The sequence below is a fragment of the Pelophylax lessonae genome (genome assembly GCF_965119305.1).
Source record: "Pelophylax lessonae genome assembly, chromosome: 13".
Taxonomy (NCBI): Eukaryota; Metazoa; Chordata; class Amphibia; order Anura; family Ranidae; genus Pelophylax; species Pelophylax lessonae.
Window position 1 is genome coordinate 40,739,929 of NC_138780.1, and position 23,068 is coordinate 40,762,996.

Below are 23,068 nucleotides of genomic sequence, written 5' to 3' on the forward strand. Positions count from 1 at the left end.
CAGCCCCTGCTCTTCCTGGAACACCGAGCTCTACAGAAACGTGACCGCACCCAAAAGCCCAACTCAGTACATTGTATGCTTGTATGCATGCCTGACAACAGTGGATGGTGTCCTGGGGTATTTCCTCCCAGACCTGGACCAGGGCTTTACTGAGCTCCTGAACTGTAATGTTCTGGTACCTTTGGGTACCCTAATTACTCTTTCATAAGTGTATGCGCCCCACCATTCTCTTTTGGTAAGGTGCGCATACACCTTTAAGACTGATGCTGTCATCACTAAGCGCCGGACTGGATGGCTATTTAGATCGCCGGCTCTCACTCACATGTGTTCGTTCAAACTGCTTTGTGCCTTCATGCTAACCTGTCTTGAAGCTCTCATGCTTGCAAGCATACCTCGCTGTCGGAACCACGCTGCACTGATCCCTGTATCCCGCTACCGGATCATCCGCTCTTGCCGAACCTCTCCTCTGCTACATTGCTATTAGTGATAAGTACCCCACAGGGGAAACCTCTATAACCTTTATACTAAAGCTTACACTATCTAGCTCTGCATACTAAGGACTATTACTACATCTGCATTATCTAAGATTGTTAGCTCTTGAGCCTACTACCACCTGTTCTTGCACTGGGTTGATCTCTCTTGTATGTCCACCTGCTACTCTGTCATCTGCTACCATACATGATTGCTAAACCTATCTGCATCCCATCTGCTACTATCTTACTTTCAAGAACATTTCCTTTCAAGTGTCTGTCATCTACCATCTCTACCCAACCTGTCTCTTCAGCCTATCATCACTGTTTTACTATATACATAAGTCACTCTAGGAAACATCTTATTGAGTGTGTGTATTTACTTGCTGAATTGAGATCATCCACACATGATGAGTCATTGAGAGTTGGGATTGGTGTCTCAGCGTTTCTCTACATGACTACTGAAGTGGAATATTTCTGCAGCTGAAAATCCACATCATACGTAAAACGCAGGAGCGTTACAGATTGAACGAACCACAAATGGATTCAGCAGAAATAACCACTCAGATGACACAATTAAAACAGCAAGTACCTGCGTTAATACACGCACTTGCTGAATTAAAAGAAGACAATCAGGCTCTGTCGCAGCAGGTAATTAGACTGACACAACTTACCACTGCTCAGTCCCCTGAACCCAAAATAAATCCTCCTTTGGTATTTACAGGCGATCGCAAAAAATTTCGCGAATTTAAAAACGCATGTGAGTTACTTTTCTTGCTAAAACCCCGTACCTACCTTACTGATCACATTAAGGTTTGTACTATTATTTCTTACCTAACAGGCGATCCTCGGGCCTGGGCAGACTCTCTTTTTGAGAAAAGCGACCAGCTTCTCAACTCCTATGCCTTGTTCCTAGCAGAACTCACTAGCCTATATGATGATCCCAATAGGCAGAGTACTGCCGATCTTCAATTAGGATCCTTGAAACAAGGTGGGAGACCTGTAGAAGACTTTGTTGCAGAATTCAAGAGATGGACCCTTGATTCAGAATGGAATGATGCATCTCTGAAATCCCAATTTAGGCTTGGCCTATCAGAGGCCGTTAAAGACGAGCTCGCCCGAGCGGATCTGCCAAAAACCCTGGATGCATTGATACAACTCAGTATCACCATAGATAGAAGACTACGAGAAAGAAAGGCTGAGAAAATGGGAATGCCATTATCCAGTTCTTCTCGGATTTTGGCCGTTGACCCCGTTCCTATGGAGGTAGGAACCATACGCCCACCTCTATCAACTATGGAAAGAGCCAGAAGACGATCTGGTAATCTCTGCTTGTACTGTGCATCCCCGGATCACAAGATAAACGTCTGTCCCCTAGTCTACAAAAAGAAGGGTGAGTGTTCACATGTCCTCCTAGGGGGATTGACAACTTCAATCACTAACCCTTACCTTTCTGTTTGCTTAACATTACAGTGGGACCAGAACAGGATTACTACTAAGGTCATGATTGACACAGGATCTTGTGGAAGTTATATTGACATACGTTTTGCTGCTTTAAATAAAGTTCCTATTATTTCTAAACTTAAACCTGTCTCAGTGAGTCTTATTAACGGTGTTCCTTTATCCTCTGGTCCGATCACTGATCAGACACAGGCACTCCTAGTCACTACTAACGGGTCTCATATGGAGACCACTACCTTCGATCTAATACCTTCACCCCACTTTCCCATTGTTTTGGGACTTCCCTGGTTGCACACACATCAACCAACCATAGATTGGAAGGAACGGACCCTGACCTTCCTCTCTTGCTATTGTGAGGGTACGTGTAACCTCCCGTCTTTCGGGAAGATCCTGTCTGTGGTGACAGATGAGATTGCACCACTATGTTATCAGGATCTCTCTGAGGTTTTTCTTGAGAAAAATGCTCAAGCACTACCTCCCCATCGAGACTATGATTGTAGCATTGATCTACTCCCAAATAGCAAATTGCCGTTCGGTCATGTTTATCCTCTTTCACAGGATGAACTTTCCCATCTCAAAGACTATTTGGATGAGAATTTGGAAAAAGGTTTTATTAGACCTTCCACTTCTTCCACAGCAGCAGGACTCTTTTTTGTCCGCAATAAGGACTCAAGTCTCAGGCCTATCATCGACTATAGGCAATTGAATGCTATTACAATAAAAGATCGCTATCCTCTACTGCTTATCCCTGAGCTCATTGAGCAGGTGCGTGGAGCTACAAATTTTTCAAAATTGGACCTGAAAGGAGCATACAATCTCATTCGAATTCGTGATGGACACGAGTGGAAGACTGCATTCAGAACCAGATACGGATTGTTCGAATATCTTGTAATGCCATTCGGGCTATGCAACGCCCCTGCAGTTTTTCAACGATTTATAAACGATATTTTCAGAGACTTACTAGATGTCTGTGTTGTGGTATATCTGGACGATATACTTATATATTCACGATCCCTGTCTGAACACATAAGACATGTAAGACTAGTATTATCGAGATTGCTTGCACACAACCTTTATGTGAAACTGAAAAAATGCTTGTTTCATAAAGAAGAGGTACTGTTTCTAGGCTACATCATATCCAAAACAGGAATCGAGATGGACATGAGTAAGATATCCTGCATTCAGGATTGGCCTACACCAACCACACGCAAGGCGCTACAGCGATTCCTTGGATTTTCGAATTTCTACAGGAAGTTCATTAGAAACTTCTCTGCCATTGTGAGACCCCTCACACAGCTCACTAGCATTAAAAAACCATTCAAATGGTCAGATGAAGCAAATAAAGCTTTTCACCTGTTAAAGACAAGGTTTACTTCTGCTCCCATACTACGCCATCCAGACCCATCCCTCCAATACATTCTGGAAGTAGATGCGTCAAACATGGCAGTAGGAGCAATACTCTCCCAACGACCAACTCACACTTCACCACTTCATCCAGTCGCCTTTTTTTCTAAATCCCTAAGCAGTCCAGAGATAAATTACCCCGTGGGTGAAAAGGAACTGCTTGCTATAAAATTGGCTCTGGAGAATTGGCGACATCTACTCGAAGGCACCCAATTACCAATACTTATATACACGGACCATAAAAATCTCCAATATCTTCAGACTAACAAAACTCTCTCGCACCGACAGGTACGATGGTCACTATTCTTTCTAAGGTTTAACTTCCTAGTGACCTACACACCTGCAGATAAGAACAAAAAGGCGGATGCACTATCACGACTAACTGAAGAAAACTACTTCGAAATCCCTTCCGTTCCTATAATACCTCACAAACGCATTATTGGAGTTGTCCGTTCCTTGAAGGAAGAGGTTTTGCATGGTATAAGTTTGGATTCACCCCCACCACAACTAAATACTGATGCAGAAGGCTTGCTCTACTACAACGACAAACTTTACATACCACCTACCATACGCACCAAGATCTTGGAATTATCGCATGATGTGCCTATGGCAGGACATATGGGTATGACAAAGACTCTTAATCTGATTACCAGGCAATTCTGGTGGCCTGACATGAAAACATCTATACAAAAATTCGTCTCTTCATGCAGTGTCTGTGCCAGGTCCAAAATTGACACTACGAGACCATCCGGTCTACTATGCAGTCTACCAATACCCCAAACTCCATGGGAAGTTGTGTCCTTGGACTTTATAGTGGAATTGCCTCCTCCAAAGGATTTAATACCATCTTAGTGTCAGTGGACCATCTGAGAAAAATGGCACACTTCATTGCTATTCGCAGACTACCTTCGTCCAAACAAACGGCAGAACTCCTGATGAAACATGTCTTTAAGTTACATGGTATCCCAAAAACTCTTCTGTCTGACCGTGGATCACAATTTATTTCCAAGTTCTGGCAAGAACTATGTCACATACTACGGATCGAGCGGAAGCTCACTTCTCCTTACCATCCGCAGACCAACGGACAGACTGAAAGAGTCAACCAATGCATCGAGCAATATTTACGTTGTTACACTTCTTACCAACAGGATGATTGGGTGGATCTTCTCCCTCTGGCAGAATTTGCCTACAACAACACAACCCACAGTACGACCAAGCAGAGTCCGTTCTACTTGAACTATGGGTTTCATCCCTCTATTCTTCCACCACGCATCCTTCCTTCAAATAACCCAGTAGCTTCAGACTATCTTACCCAAATAAAGGACTCTCTGGGTTTGCTTAATACTACCATTGCACACGCTCATAGTCAACAAAAGAAGTACTATGATCTTCGCAGAAGACCTTCTCCTCAGTACGCTATCGGGGACCTCGTTTGGCTCTCAACAAAAAATTTAAGACTGAAAATCCCTAGCAAAAAGCTTGGACCTCTGTTCTTGGGACCTTTCCCAATCAAGAAACTTATTGGAAAAGCTGCAGTGCAGCTTACATTGCCAATAGACCTCAAAATACATCCCATTTTCCATGTGTCGCTACTGAAGCCCCATGTTCCTGACCAAGGAATAAGGCCTACTATCCCACCTCCTCCTCCTGTACAAGTTGAAGGTGGAGAAGAATATGAGATAAAAGAGATTCTGGATTCTCGTATCCACAGAGGAAGACTTCAGTACTTGGTTCGATGGAAGAACTATGGGCCCCAAGACGACACCTGGCTAAACACCTCTGACATACATGCCTCTAGATTAATCCGCAATTTTCATGCGAAGTACCCAGACAAACCAGCTCCAGAGGCCTTCAGGAGCCGGCCTTAAGGGGGGGGTACTGTAATGTTCTGGTACCTTTGGGTACCCTAATTACTCTTTCATAAGTGTATGCGCCCCACCATTCTCTTTTGGTAAGGTGCGCATACACCTTTAAGACTGATGCTGTCATCACTGAGCGCCAGACTGGATGGCTATTTAGATCGCCGGCTCTCACTCACATGTGTTCGTTCAAACTGCTTTGTGCCTTCATGCTAACCTGTCTTGAAGCTCTCATGCTTGCAAGCATACCTCGCTGTCGGAACCACGCTGCGCTGATCCCTGTATCCCGCTACCGGATCATCCGCTCTTGCCGAACCTCTCCTCTGCTACATTGCTATTAGTGATAAGTACCCCACAGGGGAAACCTCTATAACCTTTATACTAAAGCTTACACTATCTAGCTCTGCATACTAAGGACTATTACTACATCTGCATTATCTAAGATTGCTAGCTCTTGAGCCTACTACCACCTGTTCTTGCACTGGGTTGATCTCTCTTGTATGTCCACCTGCTACTCTGTCATCTGCTACCATACATGATTGCTAAACCTATCTGCATCCCATCTGCTACTATCTTACTTTCAAGAACATTTCCTTTCAAGTGTCTGTCATCTACCATCTCTACCCAACCTGTCTCTTCAGCCTATCATCACTGTGTTACTATATACATAAGTCACTCTAGGAAACATCTTATTGAGTGTGTGTATTTACTTGCTGAATTGAGATCATCCACACATGATGAGTCATTGAGAGTTGGGATTGGTGTCTCAGCGTTTCTCTACATGACTACTGAAGTGGAATATTTCTGCAGCTGAAAATCCACATCATACGTAAAACGCAGGAGCGTTACATGAACACACTGAGGTGCAACCTGGTGGCCTCGAATGGACCGAAACATAATGTCCCAGAGGTGTTCTATTTGATTAAGGTCAGGGGAGCGTGGGGGCTATTCAATGGTATCAATCCCTTCATCCTCCATGAACTGGCTGCATACTCTTACCACATGAGGCCGGCCATTGTCGTGCACCAGGAGGAACCCAGGACCCACTGTACCAGCGTAGGGTCTGACAATGAGTCCAAGGATTTTATCCTGATACCTAATGGCCGTCAGGGTGCCATTGTCTAGCTTGTAGAGGTCTGTGCGTCCCTCCATGGATATGCCTCCCCAGACCATCACTGACCCACCATCAAACCGGTCATGCCGAGCGATGTTACAGGCAGCATAACATTCTCCATGGCTTCTCCAGATCCTTCACGTCTTTCATCTGCTCTGGGTAAACCTGCTCTCCTCTCAATTCTGATGTTCAATGGCACAGTGCTGGGCAGTGAGCACAGGGCCAACTAGAGCACGTCGGGCCCTCAGGCCACCCTCATGAAGTCTGTTTCTGATTGTCTAATCAGAGACATTCACACCAGTGGCCTGCTGGCGGTAATTTTGTAGGGCTCTGGCAGTGCTGATCCTATTCCTTCTTGCAAAAGGAGCAGATTCCGGTCCTGCTGTTGGGTTAAGGACTTTCTACGGCCCTGTCCAGCTTCTAGAGTAACTGCATGTCTCCTGGAATCTCCTCCATGCTCTTGAGACTGTGCTGGGAGACACAGCAAACCTTCTGGCAATGGTACGTATTGATGTTCCATCTGGGAAGAGTTAGACTGCCTGTGCAACCTCTATAGGGTCCAGGTATTGCCTCATGCTACTTGTAGTGACGCTGACCCAAGCCAAATGCAAAATTAGTGAAACACAGTAGGAAAAGATGAAATTTCAGCAAAATGCACGAGCTTGCTGCATCATTTTTTTCACTTTGATTTAGCTCTTTGTAGGTTGAAAATTTTCATTTCCATTAAACAATGCGGCATACTTTCATTCCTAACATGTTGCCCAGTCCATATCAGTATAGATATCCAGCATGATTTTTTTTTCCCCATTAAGATCTGTTTTCAAAGTGTTCCTTTAATTTTTTTGAGCAGTGTATTCTGGTAGAGGATGCGGGCATTGATTTGAATGCACATTTTAAAATCGTATTGCATGTATTCAACAATGTGTTTTCAAGCTTCAGCCATTTTTGTTTTAGCCAATGGAAAGCGGTGTCATCTGTGACCTAATGTCACATCATCTTCCTTGCATCAGGCAAACCAGTTCCTAGGCTAAGTTCACACTAAGAATGTTTTCCTATAAATGTTACATTCGGGAAGGCAAGGTGTACACAGGACAGAGTGTTTCACCGTATAAAGCCTCAAGTTTATTGTACAGCTGCACAAGGTGTACGGCTCACTTCAAAGTACAGAGTGCCACCTTAAATGTTGAGTTCACATGACCGCAGCCCTGCCTGGTCCCAGGGATTAGTGAGCACGCACATGGGAAACAGTACCCTCATGTGTAGGGGGAGTTGACCCTGCCCACACGCTGGGCAGCTTTGCCCATACAGTCCTGACACAAAACTTTAGTTTACACTATACACTTTTACAGCGTGCACTAAAAAAATATAGGATGTGCACTACTTTTTTTTTTTTTGCAGCATGTCGTACACAGTACACTGCATCACAACATACTTCGGTGAATAAACATGAATGGGATGTTTTTTTGTGATATTCTAATAAAGTTGAAAAAAAGTAAAGTGTAATAAGCACATTGGTAATGTGTACTCAACAGCGCACACCAGTGATTGTGTTACAACATGGCTGGGTGTGAACAGTCTCTTAGTAAAGTGTAAGTGAACCTGCTTTTGGATCAATAGTGCAGTCAGTTCATTTAATTAGACGTGGGACTGTTTTTGTATGTCATGCTGCCCTAGGCACTCCAAAAAAATTATATTCTTCTGCCAGAATTCTGGTAAATTAGTAATTTAATCTCAAGCAGATTTATCAGCCATGCATGTGTAGGCAGGTGTAGTCTGCTTTCTCCACTGTAGGTGGCGCTCAACCATAGCAGTATCACAGCCTGGGGAAGAAGTCAGGAGGAACATGGTTTCTCTATGGGTTCCTGGAGGCAGCCGTCCAAATGGCTATGATGTATTATGATATCAGATGAATTGCAATTCATTGCAAAGTCCCTCTTTGCCAAGAAAATTAACCTAATCCCGTAAAAAACCTTTCCACTGCATTGGTGAAGAAGGCTTCAGGGTGCCTGAGAAAGACCAGCAAGTGCCAGGACCTTCTCCTACTGTTGATTCAGCTGCGGGATCAGGGCACTACCCAGGGCTGGCCCAAGACATTGTGCTGCCTCGGTCCGAGAATTAAATGCTGCCCCCCCCCCAAAAAAAAAAAAATTCACGCCCTCCAAGATGCCCCCACATTCATTAATTTCATATAGGACTATGAAAGCAGTCAGAGGAGTGTGAGTGTGTACGGAGTGACAGCAGGAGCAGGACAGAGCAGTAGACACTGGGCAGATGAGCGCACCAGGCTTTCTACTGTCTATAGTGCCACAGTGCCCTGCAGGACTGCGGGCATGGTACAAGAGAATGCAGTGCTGTGGGCATGGTACAGGAGAATGTGGGGCTGTGGGCATGGTACAGGAGAATGCGGGGCTGTGGGCATGGTACAGGAGAATGCAAGGCTGCGGGCATGGTACAGGAGAATGCGGGGCTGCGGGCATGGTACAGGAGAATGCGGGGCTGCGGGCATGGTACAGGAGAATGTGGGGCTGCGGGCATGGTACAGGAGAATGCAGGGCTGCGGGCATGGTACAGGAGAATGCAGTGCTGCGGGCATGGTACAAAAGAATGCGGGGCTGTGGGCATGGTACAGGAGAATGCGGGGCTGCGGGCATGTTACAGGAGAATGCGGGGCTGCGGGCATGGTACAGGAGAATGTGGGGCTGCGGGCATGGTACAGGAGAATGCAGTGCTGCGGGCATGGTACAAAAGAATGCAGGGCTGCAGGCATGCTACAGGTGAATGCAGGGCTGCGGGCATGGTACAGGAGAATGCAAGGCTGCGGGCATGGTACAGGAGAATGCGGGGCTGTGGGCATGGTACAGGAGAATGCAAGGCTGCGGGCATGGTACAGGAGAATGCGGGGATGCGCGCATGGTACGGGAGAATGCGGGGCTGCGGTCATGGTACGGGAGAATGCGGGTCTGCGGGCATTGTGCAAGAGAATGCGGGGCTGCAGGCATGGTACATGAGAATGCGGGGCTGCGGACATGGTACAGGAGAATGCAGGGCTGTGGGCATGGTGTATGAGAATGCAGGGCTGTGGGCATGGTACAGGAGACGGACATGGTACAAGAGAATGCGGGGCTGTGGGCATACTACAGGAGATGCAGTGCTGTGGGCATGTACCATGCCCGCAGCACTGCATCTTCTGTAGTATGTCTGCAGCCCCGCATAATGACAGGTAGTGTGCAGTCTCACTTACCTGTTCCTAAAGGTCGCTATAGAATTAAAAAATGGCGCCGCCCGGCGCAACACGTCCACGGCCGGCCTGACATGCACACTGCGCATGCGCCGCCGACGCTTGGGAAAGCTAATACATGTTCGGCTATTCCCGGAAATAGCCGAACGTTTACGGGCCTTGCCGAGCGGCGGCGGCGCATGTGCAGTGTGCATGTCGGGCCAGCCGCGGACCTTTTTTTTTTTTTTTGCGATAGGCTTAAAAGAGAAGAGGCGGCCGGGGGCCACCCCTCTCTAAGTGCCGCCTGGGACCCATGGTCCCACCGGGACCCATGGTGGGGCCGGCCCTGGCACTACCAGTGCAGAGAATGCGGGGCTGGGGGCATGGTACAGGAGAATGCAAGGCTGCGGGCATGGTACAGGAGAATGCGGGGATGCGGGCATGGTACGGGAGAATGCAGGGCTGCGGTCATGGTACGGGAGAATGCGGGTCTGCGGGCATTGTGCAGGAGAATGCGGGGCTGCAGGCATGGTACATGAGAATGCGGGGCTGCGGACATGGTACAGGAGAATGCAGGGCTGTGGGCATGGTGTATGAGAATGCAGGGCTGTGGGCATGGTACAGGAGACGGACATGGTACAAGAGAATGCGGGGCTGTGGGCATACTACAGGAGATGCAGTGCTGTGGGCATGTACCATGCCCGCAGCACTGCATCTTCTGTAGTATGTCTGCAGCCCCGCATAATGACAGGTAGTGTGCAGTCTCACTTTCCATGTTCCTAAAGGGCACTGTAGAATTAAAAAATGGCGCCGCCCGGCGCAACACGTCAACACGTCCACGGCCGGCCTGACATGCACACTGCGCATGCGCCGCCGCCGCTTGGGAAAGCTAATACATGTTCGGCTATTCCCGGAAATAGCCGAACGTTTACGGGCCTTGCCGAGCGGCGGCGGCGGCGCATGTGCAGTGTGCATGTCGGGCCAGCCGCGGACCTTTTTTTTTTTTTTTGCGATAGGCTTAAAAGAGAAGAGGCGGCCGGGGGCCACCCCTCTCTAAGTGCCGCCTGGGACCCATGGTCCCACCGGGACCCATGGTAGGGCCGGCCCTGGCACTACCAGTGCAGAGCTTGCTCAGGAATGGCAGCAGGCAGATGTGAGTGCATCTGCACGCACAGTGAGGAGAAGACTTTTGGAGGATGGCCTGGTATCAAGAAGGGAAGCAAAGAAGCCACTTCTCTCCAGAAAAAAAAAAATTGGGACAGACTGATATTCTGCAAAAGGTACAAGGATTAGACTGCTGAGGATTGGGGTGAAGTCATTTTCTCTGATGAATCCCCTTTTTGATTGTTTGGGGCATCCGGAAAAAACCTTGTCTGAAGAAGAAAAGGTGAGCGCTACCATCAGTTCTGTGTCATGCCAACAGTAAAGCATCCTGAGACCATTCATGTGTGGGGTTGACTCTCAGCCAAGGGAGTGGGCTCACTCACAATATTGAAAAAATTTTGAAAAAAAAAAAAAGAACACAGCCATGAATAAAGAATGGTACAAAAACATCCTCCAAGAGCAACTTCTCCCAAACATCCAAGAACAGTTTGGCGAGGAACAATGCTTTTTCCAGCATGATGGAGCACTTTGCCAGAAGGTAAAAGTGATAAAGTGGCTTGGGGAACAAAAGGTTGAAATTTTGGGTCCATGGCCAGGAAACTCCCCAGACCTTAAAGCGGAGTTCCACTTTTTTGTGTTTATTAAAAGTCAGCAGCTACAAAACATGTCCCACGGTCCAATGCGGCCTCCCACAGCCTTGCTTCTCTCCCTCTCCTCTCTACGGTGCCGGCATTGTAAGTGTGGGTGGCCCTGAAGAAGAGGAAACGCATCAGCCCACGGGGTCTTCAGTGACTGTTACACCCATACGTATTGATACATTGGATGGAATGAACAGTGATCTGTGATGCGCAATTTCTTGCTGTTCTTGTGAGTACATTACTTACCGTGCTTTTATCGAATAAATTATTTGTCTCAGGATAATGCACTAGGTCAGTGCGCCCTCTGTGTGTTTTATATAATTGTAAGTGTGGGTACCTGGCTGTGACAGCTTGCGGCTTCACAGCTGGGTGCGTACTGCACATGTGCAAGCCGCGCACCGCCTTTCTATTGGTCGTGCAATCTTCTAGGACCTGTGTCCTAGAAGATTGCAAAGAGGGAGGGGGAGAGGAAAACTTCCGCTCGAGCTGCCTAGGCAGCTTTAGGAGAAGTGGGAGCAAAACTAGGTAAACTAGGGAACTACAATAGAGGGGGCTAAGTGGGACTTTAAAGGTGCAAATGATGGAGAAAAATCTGAATTCTCAAAAAATACACATTTTATTAAACATATAGGATTAGGACAAGACACAACATTGGTTAAAATATTAAAAGCACAAAAATGCACTCGATAATATCAACTCTACATGTTTCGCCATCTTCATAATAGCTTCTTCAGGAGTTTTGATAGATATTTGTCGAGAGTGAACATTTCTAAATTGCGAAAGGAAAAAACATGAAAAATAGGACAAATATAATTACAATGGGGCATATATCAATAGTCCTATATTGAGTGCCCAAATAAATGTCATAATTCTAAAGCTAATGACAAAATGTACCTTAAAGAGACCTGAACCTTTTCGTTTGCCGGGAGTGGAAACAACGAAGGTGCAGAAACCGGGGTGAGTGGGGAGGAGGGGACTGAGACACCTGACCTCTTAACGTTGACCCATAGAGGAGATGATAGCCAAGCCAGGTATAGCACGTATAATGATGAGAGACTGCAATATAGGAATACATTGGAAGATATAAATTGCATGGGTCTCCTATTAGGGAGTAGGTATCAAATTTGATAGCATGAGTATATTTACCAGTTTAGTTCAGGGGTAAAGATACCTCAGAAGGTACCCCAATAGTAAATGGAGGGAGGAAAGGTTATCTCACAAAATCCAAAGAGACAAATATCCCTTTAAAACAACAAAAAAGGATGTTGTAAATATGTATCTTCCATAGAGAAAGACTGCCAATATTGTATTGATTGTATCAAACAATGCCATTTACCCTGGTAATCCAGTGTTGTACACATCAAAATTCCCATGCACAGATATCTATGGGGACCTGCCCAATCAACGAGAGTCTCCAAATAGTGCGCTCCAGTATGAAGGCTGCGCGAGAGATAAGACAGAATATATAAGAAAAAGACGGTTAAAACGCCATTTTCAATCATCAAAGGGTGAAGAGAAGGTCTAGAAAGAAGGATTCCATTACAGCATGTGTCTCCAAACAAGTGTCCTGTTCCCCGGTGGTCTAGTGGAATACTGACCATGTTGCGCCAGCATTTGTACATCTCCTCCACTCCCTCGGCGTCTGATGTCACCGAGGGAGTGAAAGCAAGGCACGCCCAGTCGACCAATGGGAACCCGAAGAGGAAGTGCGTCATTACGGCGCGACGGCATCACATGGTCAAAACCGGAAACCGGAAGTCGAGGATGACAACATCCGGTCCGGCCACCATGTTAAGTGCTGTAAGCAAGAGAATACACAGAAGAGAATACGGGCCAGAGCAGAGGAAAATCATTCCTCCAACTGGCTCAAGCAGTCCAAGACAGATCAAGTTAAAACAATGAGGAAATGCCAGAAATTATATTCCAGCAAGAATGCATAAATGCTGTGGAAGATTTTATAGGAACTCCGTCACATACAAAAATCCAAAGCAGGAATATTAAAATAAAAAATCGTTGATCTATTCACTCATTTGACAAGTGAAGAAGGGAAAAATCTATTGAAGTGAATATTGTAGGGTTCCAATAGGGGACAGGCTGGGAGTAGGAGGCGGTGCCTCTACTAACCAGGTCGGACCGAAATACCTGGAAATAAAGCAGGGCACCGCGGGTGCCCATATGGGTAACAGTAATGGAGGCAGGAAATTTGTGCTCAGTCCAATGATCCTCCCAACAGATGGAAATACTATCACCATCATGGCTCAGCACCCATAGTTGCATTCACTTACCGGCAAGGATCAGGAAAAATGTTAGAAGGTTAAGTCAAAGGGAAATCCTTTGTTCAATCGTAGGTAGATGGACTACATCTGAAAAATACAATGCAGACAATCTGCACACAGAATATATATTCATCAGTATTAATACATAAGGCAAAAAGGAGGATTTATAACACATGTACAAAATCCAATTTGTCTCGTTGCCCATCTAGTGCACCTGTTAATTTCAATAACACCAAAGCAGCTGAAACTGATTAACAACCCCCTCTGCTACTTAACTGACCAGACCAATATCCCAGGAGTTTAATTGACTTGATGCTATACTCTGATTAAAAATGTGTTCCTAATTATCTTGAGCAGTGCAAATATGATAGCATGCCAGGTTTGTAAGAAGAGAAGAATGGCTAAGTGCAACCTATCAGATCTGGCAAACAATAACACACATATTAACCTCCCTGGCGGTATGATTCTTTTGGATTTTAGGTGCTGAAAGCGGTACCATTATTTTGCATGTAATCCTTGTGAATGAGTAGCCCAAACCAACTGTATACATTTATTATATATATATTATATATATATATACATATATTATGTATACATACATATATATATATATATATATATATATATATATATATATATATATAATATGTATACAGTTGGTTTGGGCTGCTCATTCACAAGAATTATGTATATATATATATATATATATATATATATATATATATATATATATATATATATATAAATAATATATATATATATATATACTGTATATATATATATATATATATATATATACATATATTTACATAAAAAGTACAGTAAAACTGCAGGAAAGGGCACTGGGGGGCAATGTAATGTGATTTTTTTTTATTTTGAACGGTATCAGTGTGTTTGGTGTGTTTTACATTCGAATTTGCCGCCGGTTCCACCCCCCGGCGGACGTCACGTCGCCGGAGACGGAAGCCAGGGCACACAGAGGATCGGGAGAGAGCTCCACCGCCGCATACCGCTAGCAGTCTTCGCTGGATCCCGGAGAAAAGGTAAGTAAAACCTCCTCCAGCATCCAGCGATCTTCCTAGCGCTACCCCGAGTGTGACTCGGGGTTACCGCTTTTTGCTCTAAAATCTTACCCCGAGTCACACTCGGGAATACCGCTAGGAAGGTTAAAAGTGTTGAATTTATATGGGAGAACATCCTCTAATGGGAATTTTATTTGGAAGAGTTTGGTGCCTTAAACAAACACAAGGGTGTTGTCAATATCCTACATCTCTTCTTCTGTTTCCTAGGGAGTATTCCAGAAGTAATCGTGAATTGTGTAACTAAAGGTCAGAGGCCCGCAGAGGCTGCCCTAGACCAGTACAGTGATGTTAGAATGGTGCCCGAAGCCAAAGAGTTAATGATGAGTTGCTGGGATCACAATGCAGATAACAGACCCAGCTTCCATGGTAAGTGTGATGACAACCTAATGTCTAGAAGTGCATGCAGTACATTAATGTCAGCCATATTTTTAAAGGATTATAAAAGGCAATGAGTGTAATGCTAGGCATGAATAGAGAGTACACTGTAGCCCTGACAGAGGTGGAAAATCCCAGCAACATACAGGTAGGGACAGAGAAGAAATATCTTCAAAAAAGGAACTTGGACAGCAATAAAAAGTGACTTAAAGTGAATGTAAGCCTGATTCATGAAGTTTGACCCAGACACATATATAGTATCTCACGAAAGTGAGTACACCCCTCACATTTTTGTAAATATTTTATTATATCTTTTCATATGACAACACTGAAGAAATTACACTTTGCTACAATGTAAAGTAGTGAGAGTACAGCTTGTATAACAGTGTAAATGTGCTGTCCCCTCAAAATACCTCAACACACAGCCATTAATTTCTACACCACTGGCAACAAAAGTGAGTACACCCGTAAGTGACAATGTCCAAATTGGGCCAAATTTGCAATTTTCCCTCCCCAGTGTCTTGTGACTCGTTAGTGTTACAAGGTCTCAGGTGTGAATGGGGAGCAGGTCTGTTAAATTTGGTGTTATCGCTCTCACTCTCTCATACTGGTCACTGGAGGTTCAGCATGGCATCTCATGGCAAAGAACTCTCTGAGGACCTAAAAAAAATAATTGTTGCTCTACATAAAGAGGGCCTAGGCTGTAATAAGATTGCCAAGACCCTGAAACTGAGCTGCAGCACGGTGGCCAAGACCATACAGTGGTTTAACAGGACAGGTTCCACTCAGAACAGGCCTCGCCATGGTCGATCAAAGATATTGAGTGCACGTGCTCAGTGTTATATCCAGAGGTTGTCTTTGGGAAATAGACGTATGAGTGCTGCCACCATTGCTGCAGAGGTTGGAAGGGTGGGGTCATCAGCCTGTCAGTGCTCAGACCATACGCCGCACACTGCATCAAATTGGTCTGCATGGCTGTTGTCCCAGAAGGAAACCTCTTCTAAAGATGATGTACAAAAAAGCCCACCAACAGTTTGCTGAAGACAAGCAGACTAAGGACATGGATTACTGGAACCATGTCCTGTGGTCTGATGAGACCAAGATAAACTTATTTGATTTCGATGGTGTCAAGCGTGTGGCGCGGTAACCAGCTGAGGAGTACAAAGACAAGTGTGTCTTGCCTACAGTCAAGCATGTTGGTGGGAGTGTCATGGTCTGGGGCTGCATGAGTGCTGCCAGCACTGGAGAGCTACAATTCATTGAGGGAACCATGAATGCCAACATGTACTGTGACATACTAAAGCAGAGCATGATCCCCTCTATTTGGAGACTAGGCCCCAGGGCATTATTCCGACCCCAAACACACTTCCAAGACAACAACTGCCTTGCTAAAAAAGCTGAGGGTAAAGGTGATGGACTGGCCAAGCATGTCTCCAGACCTAAACTCTATTGAGCATCTGTGGGGCATCCTCAAATGAAAGATGGAGGAGCGCAAGGTCTCTAACATCCACTAGCTCTATGATGTCATCATGGAGGGGTGGAAGAGGACTCCAGGGGCAACCTGTGAGGCTCTGGTGAACTCCATGCCCAAGGAGTTAAGGTAATGCTGGAAAATAATGGTGGCCACACAAAATATTGAAACTTTGGGCCCAATTAGGACATTTTCACTTAGGGGTGTACTCACTTTTGTTGCCATCGGTTTAGACACTAATGGCTGTGTGTTGAGTTTTTTTAAGGGGACAGCAAATTTACACTGTTATACAAGCTGTACACTCACTACTTTACATTGTAGCAAAATGTAATTTCTTCAGCCTTGTCACATAAAAAAAAAATATAATAAAATCTTTACAAAAATAGGAGGGGTGTACTCACTTTTGTGAGATATTGTATATGCAGTGTTTTCTTATCTCTCTTCAAAGCCCTACGTCCTGTGGCTTTCCCCTGCTCCGTTCTTCTGTTGTCAGCATGATAACTTCTTACAAGTTATCCATCAACTGAGATTTGTGACAGGGTGGGTGCTATAAATAGATTAGCAGACAGCTGGACTTGTCACAGCACAGCTCTTCCTTTCTCTGCCTATGTGGAGGGGGGGGGGGGGGCGTGTGCGTTTCCTCCAATCAGCTGTCACAAAGAATATACCAACACAACACACCCAGTGCTAAACAGGAAGAGGAAATCTCTAACAGGATGTGCACTTTCTAAAGCATATACAGTAAAACCTTGGATTGCGAGCATAATTCGTTCCGGAAACATGCTTGTAATCCAAAGCACTCTTATATCAAAGCAAATTTCCCCATAAGAAATAATGGAAACTCAGATGATTCGTTCCACAACCATTTATTCATAAGTCCTTCAGTTTATAGTCCATATAAAAAGATTATAGCATTGCGATAGGTTATATAACCATAAAATGTCCATCCACAAATAGCCGCTTCCATAAAGGGATTAGAAGCAAAATCCAGTAGGAGCTACAGAGTATCAAAGAGAAGAGAGGCGCCTCTAAGTGTAGCAATATGGTTTCATTTAATGAAGGTACAACATTTAGCAACTCACATGGATAATGAATAAAACAGGCACATCTAAGTATGCAGGCATCCGGGATAAAGCTGTCCACATGGACTATCTTCTGCACCGCCGGCTGCCAGTCTGTAATCCTGACCGGGAAGACCACCCTGCAGTAAAGGGATCTGAAAGCGAGGGCAGCATGGAAGGGATGACGTAGATGGCGATGCGGAGGATGGTCTATGTGGACAGCTTTAGCCTGGATGCCTGTATACTTAGATGTGCCTGTTCCAATCATCAACCATGTGAGTTGCTAAATGTTGCACCTTCATTAAATTTAACCATATTGCTACACTTAGAGGCGCCTCTTTTCTCTTTTATACTCAGCTGTGACTTGAGGCTACTTGTATATCAAAACATCGCTTGTAAACCAAGTCAAAATTTATTTGAAAATTTTGCTTGTCTTGCAAAGCGCTCTTAAACCAAGTTACTCTCAAACCAAGGTTTTACTGTATAAAGCTGAAGACAGCAGATATGCATGTAAAACGTATTTAGACATTTTCTTTGTAAAACTAAAAAAGTTTTTCTGGAGTTAGGCTTTAATAATTACAATACATTTTTTATAAGCCTTCTAGCATGTACTGTGCAGTGTCATGGAGATTGATTTACAATTGTTCCTTTTTTTAAGACTGCAGTGAATGTACATCAGTGATGTATGAAGATTATCAGAAGGAGGCGAGAAGTGCTGTTCGAAGTGTTGAAGATCGTCTCACTGGTTACTCAGCTCAGGTACTCCATATTTCCACAATGGCTGCACTCTATGTGTTCTTGTACCTTAAAGCGAATCTCCACCCAAAGGGGGGGAGTCCTGGTTATTTACCTCCCTCCGCTGACACATTTGCCACCTTTCGGGGGGGGGGGGGGTACCTGGTTTGACAGGTACCCGCTCCCTTTTCTGGCTAATCTCAATGCAGCAAAGTCCCCCGGAAGTTCGGCCTCCCTCCTCCTTCCCCCCAACGCTGGGCCATTCACAAAGCGCGCAGGTTTCCCTTTCAAGAAATGGAGAGCTGATTGAAAAATCGGCTGGGGTGAGGACAACGCAGGATTCCTGGACAGGTAAGTGTCCTAATATTTAAAGTCAGCAGGTACAGTATTCATATTTGATATTTGACTTTTATTTTTTTTCTGAAGTTGCCTGGAACTCCTCTTTAAAGTGATTGTAAACCCTTTTATATACCCAGTGAACTGACTGGCCCTAGGTAATACACAAAGAGGAAACAAATCCTCTTACATCATTTGTACCTGTTTATCTACATATATCTTTCCCTTACATTCATTAAGTGCCGGTTCACACTTGTGTGGCTGCAGAGATCGCATGTAATTCGTAGGGGCACTGCTCCTTCATTATATGCGATCTCGTGTGCGGTGCGAATTTCAGCCATACATTTTGTATGGCTGAATTCGCACTGCATCCGCACCAAAGACGCACAGGAGGCATTTTTTGAGCCGCATCAAAATCGGATCACACTGTGGTTCACACTTCTGCGGTCCGATTCTGTGCGTACTTGCAGATCGCACTGCGATATGCAATCAAACTGGGGGTGTCGGTAACTTTTAATTGACACTCCCTGCGTATCGCATATGGCAGTGTGAACTGCCAGATGTGCAGATGCGATTCGGGAACACGCTGCATATTCGCAGCGTTCCCGCATCGCACAAGTGTGAACCGAGCCTCAAAGTGTAGAATTTACACAGGATCTCTCAACTCTGAAAAGCAGGGGGTGGAGAGCTAAAGTTACGTCAGTGAGGAGAGTTCTGAGAGCTAATTGAAGGGAAGAAGGGAAGAGACACCCCCCCTTCACACAGCAAACAGGAACAGAGTTCAGGTTGTCAATCAGCTGGAGTTTCCTTCCCTGTTACCATTAGAGATGGGCCGAACACCCCCTGGCTCGGTTTGTGCCAGAACTTTCAGACATCGCAAAAATTCAGAGCCGAACAATGAACCCTGTTAAAGTCTATAGGACCTGAACTGGAAAAATCAAAAGTTCCCATTTTGAAGGCTTATATGCAACCTATTGGACATACAAAGGGTATAGGGGTCCGTCTACTGCCCTGGGGGACATGAATCAATAAAAATTTTTTTTAAAAAAAGATTGTTTTGTGTTTTTAATACTTAAAGTGAAACATTAAAAATAAAAAAATCCTTTAAATTTAGTGCCCTGGGGGGGTTCCCTTAGTGTGCCTGTAAAGTGGCACCTCTGTACCGTGTAGAGAACCTGCTGCAGCAAAAAGTGATATTTATAAAGAAAAAAAAATGTAATTTTTTCCCTGCAAGCTTTCTTTGTTTTGTAAACAACAGCTTGGGGAACCAGTCTATATGATGAGGCCACAATTTAATGCTCTTTGAACAAGATTGGAGATTTTGTGGATAAGCCCCGGTTCACACTTATGCGATGCGGGAAGGCTGCGAATTTGCAGCCTGTTCCCGCTTCGCAAACGCACCCCTGGCAGTTCACACTGCCATATGCGATACGCTGGGGTTGTCAATGTAATCTTAACGACACCCCCAGTTTGATCGCATATCGCAGTGCGATCTTGCAGTTCGCACAGGATCGGATCGCACAAGTGTGAACCGCTGTGCGATCCGATCCTGATGCGGCTGCAAAAAAGGGTCCTGTGTGTCTTTGCTGCGGGTGCGGTGCGAATTTAGCCATACAAAGTGTATGGCTAAACTCACACAGCACAGCCGATCGCATGTAATGAAGGAGCAGTGCGCTCCGACATTACATGCGATCGCCGCAGCCGCATCAGTGTGAACCGGCTCTAAACTCTGATGTCTGTTTTGCAGACTTTGGATAGAAGTAACAGGTGTGAAAAATTGGGGTTTGGGTGTTGGTGGTGCCTTGACATTGTAACCCTATAGAGGTACTCTTGATGAAAGCAAGGATTGGCCTTTCTTTAAAAACTATTTAAATTATATGCACCTGTCAAACAGGTGTGGAAAAATTGGTCATTGGGTGTTATTTGTGCCCATGAAACCTATACCAAACAAATTTCTTCCAGATAAAAATCAACACCCACAAAGTTAGGCAGCCTAGACAGTCTTGCAGAGATTCCACATTCCAAAAACACCTAATCAATGACATTGGTATCAGGGCTTGGTAGCTGCTGCTAATCCAGGAATGATTAATTAATTATAAATGTCAGCCGGTCATCTTTCACAAAACCTCCAGCAGCACTAAATGCCTGTTTAAAAAGCACGCTGGATGCAGGGCAGCCCAGCAGCTCAATTGCATACTGGGTAAGTTCTGACCAGTGGTCTATTCTCATGATCCAGTAACCAAGTGGATTAACAACTGGAAAGCTCTCATGTCTGCTTTCACCCCTAGATAATCTTCCACCATATGATGCAGATGCCGCAGATGGGCTGCGGAAGCTGACAGCCCTTGTCGCCGAGGACTAAAAACATTTTAAATTACGTTACTTAGACGGCCTCCTCCTCTCCTGCTCCTCCTTTGACCAACAGACACCTCCAAACTACCTTTTCCACGAGACTGTAACCTACCAGAGTCTGGAAAGATGTTACATAAACCCCTCTTTAAGGTTTCCTCTGGATTTATCATCTTGCGCTCCCTCTGTGAGGGCAGGATGAGTTCAGAGACTTTCTCCTTGTAACGCTGGTCAAGGAGGATTGCCAACCAATAGTGTTCCTTCCTTCTCCTTTATACCACAAATTCTACGGTCCTTTCGCAGGATTTGAAGAAGGAGGGAGCCCATGTACCACAAGTTTGCGGAGGCATGAGAAGCAGAGTCCTCGGGGTCACTGAGGATTACAGTATCTGGAACTACCTCCTCCTAGCCACGTACTACTCCCAAGGATTCTGGGTACGGAAAACCATCTCTTAACCACTTGCCGACCGCCGCACGACTATCTACGGCGGCGGTCAGCCCCTCACAGGCAAAGTGACGTAGGGCTACGTCACTAGCTTGTGAGGGTCTAGGGAGCGAGCGCGCGCCGCCGGAGGCGCGCTCCCGCTCCCGAGTGGTCACGGACCCCCCCCGCGCGTGTGACCGGCGGACCCGATGTCTGCCGGCCACTCTGCGATCGGCGGGGGAGAGGGAGAAAGTCAGGCAGCTTGTGTAAACAAGCTGCCTGTCATTCTCCCCTCTGTATGAGAGATGATCATATGGATCTACTATGTAGATCCGTTGATCACTCTGCATACAGCTGAAGCCACAGCCAATCACAGTTAGAATCACGCCCCTAGGGACACACACAGCCCCTCCCTCTCAAATAAAGTTAACCCCTTCACTACCAGTGTATTTTTACAGTAACAGTGCATATATATAGCACTGATTACTGTAGAAATGTCACTGGTAACCCCAAAACTGTCAAAAATGTCAGTCAAGGGTCCGATCTGTCCGCCCCAATGTCGCAGTACCGCAAAAAAAATCGCAGATCGCCGCCATTACGCGTTAAAAAAAAAACAACAAAAATGACAAAAATCTTTCCCTTAGTTAGTAAACGCAATAACTTTTGCGCAAACCAATCAAAATACGCTTTTTGCGATTTTTTTTTACCAAACATAGGTAGCATAAAACAAATTGGCCAAAAATTTTAAAAAATTTTGACTTTTACATTTTTTTTGGGGGGAATTTCATAAAAAAAAAGGGAAAAATATTGCTATTTTTGCAAAATTTACGCTCTTTTTTTGTTTATAGTGCGTGATCAAAAAATCGCACAGGTGATCAAATACCGCCAAAAGAAGCTCTGTTTGTGGGAAAAAAAGGACGCCAAATTCGTTTAGGTACAGCGTCGCACGACCGCGCAATTGTCCGTTAAAGTCACGCAGTGCCGAATCGCAAAATACCCCCTGGTCGTTTAGCAGCCAAATCCTCCGGGGCTTAAGTGGTTAAGGTTTGATGTATGTCTTCCTCTGCTTCAATGTCTCCAAAACTGCCAGAATCCTCCTTCTCCTCCCTCTCCTCTTCTGTGTTCTGCGGCTTAGTAAGAATGGTGAAAAAAAAAAAGTAAAGAATGGTGTCCGCGTAAAGCAGGCCTTGAGAGGAAAGGAAGTGCTCTGCCTCGAGTGCCCTGTCCCTAATGCCACACAGAGTAGGCTCCAGCAGGCACACAAGAGGGATTGTGTCACTAATGCATGCGTTGTCATGGCTCACCATCCCTGTCACCTCCTCAAATGGTAACAGTACAGTGCATGCATCCTTCATCAACAGCCATTGGCATTGGTGAAAAAAGCCAAGCTTCCCTGAGCCTGTCCTTGCACCATACTCACACAGGTACTCATTTATGGCCCTCTGCTGCATGTGGAGCCTCTGCAGCATTGCTAAGTTTGAGTTCCACCTGGTGGGCATGTCACAAATCAGGCAGTTTACAGGCAGGTGGAATTCCCGCTGAATTTCAGGCAGCTGAACACTGACTGTGTATGACTGCCTGAAATGGCTACAGACTCTTCTGGCCTGCTTTAGAATATCTTGCAACCCTGGGTACTGGTTTAAGAAACGCTGCACCACTAATTTGAAGACATGTGCCAGGCATTGCACATGT

The 23,068-nt window shown here is 45.3% G+C and overlaps 1 protein-coding gene across 1 annotated transcript in view; it reads left to right on the forward strand.

Annotated features, from left to right (window-relative positions):
- The window catches only part of LOC309569822 (ribosomal protein S6 kinase 2 beta-like), a gene marked incomplete at its 3' end in the record, with an annotated part of 195,203 nt that overhangs the window by 37,609 nt on the left and 134,526 nt on the right, over positions 1-23,068 (forward strand). The window contains exons 5-6 of the mRNA XM_082275825.1: positions 14,837-14,991; positions 18,191-18,291. Coding sequence (XP_082131951.1) covers positions 14,837-14,991; positions 18,191-18,291 — 256 coding nt within the window. The remainder of the gene's footprint in view (positions 1-14,836; positions 14,992-18,190; positions 18,292-23,068) is intronic.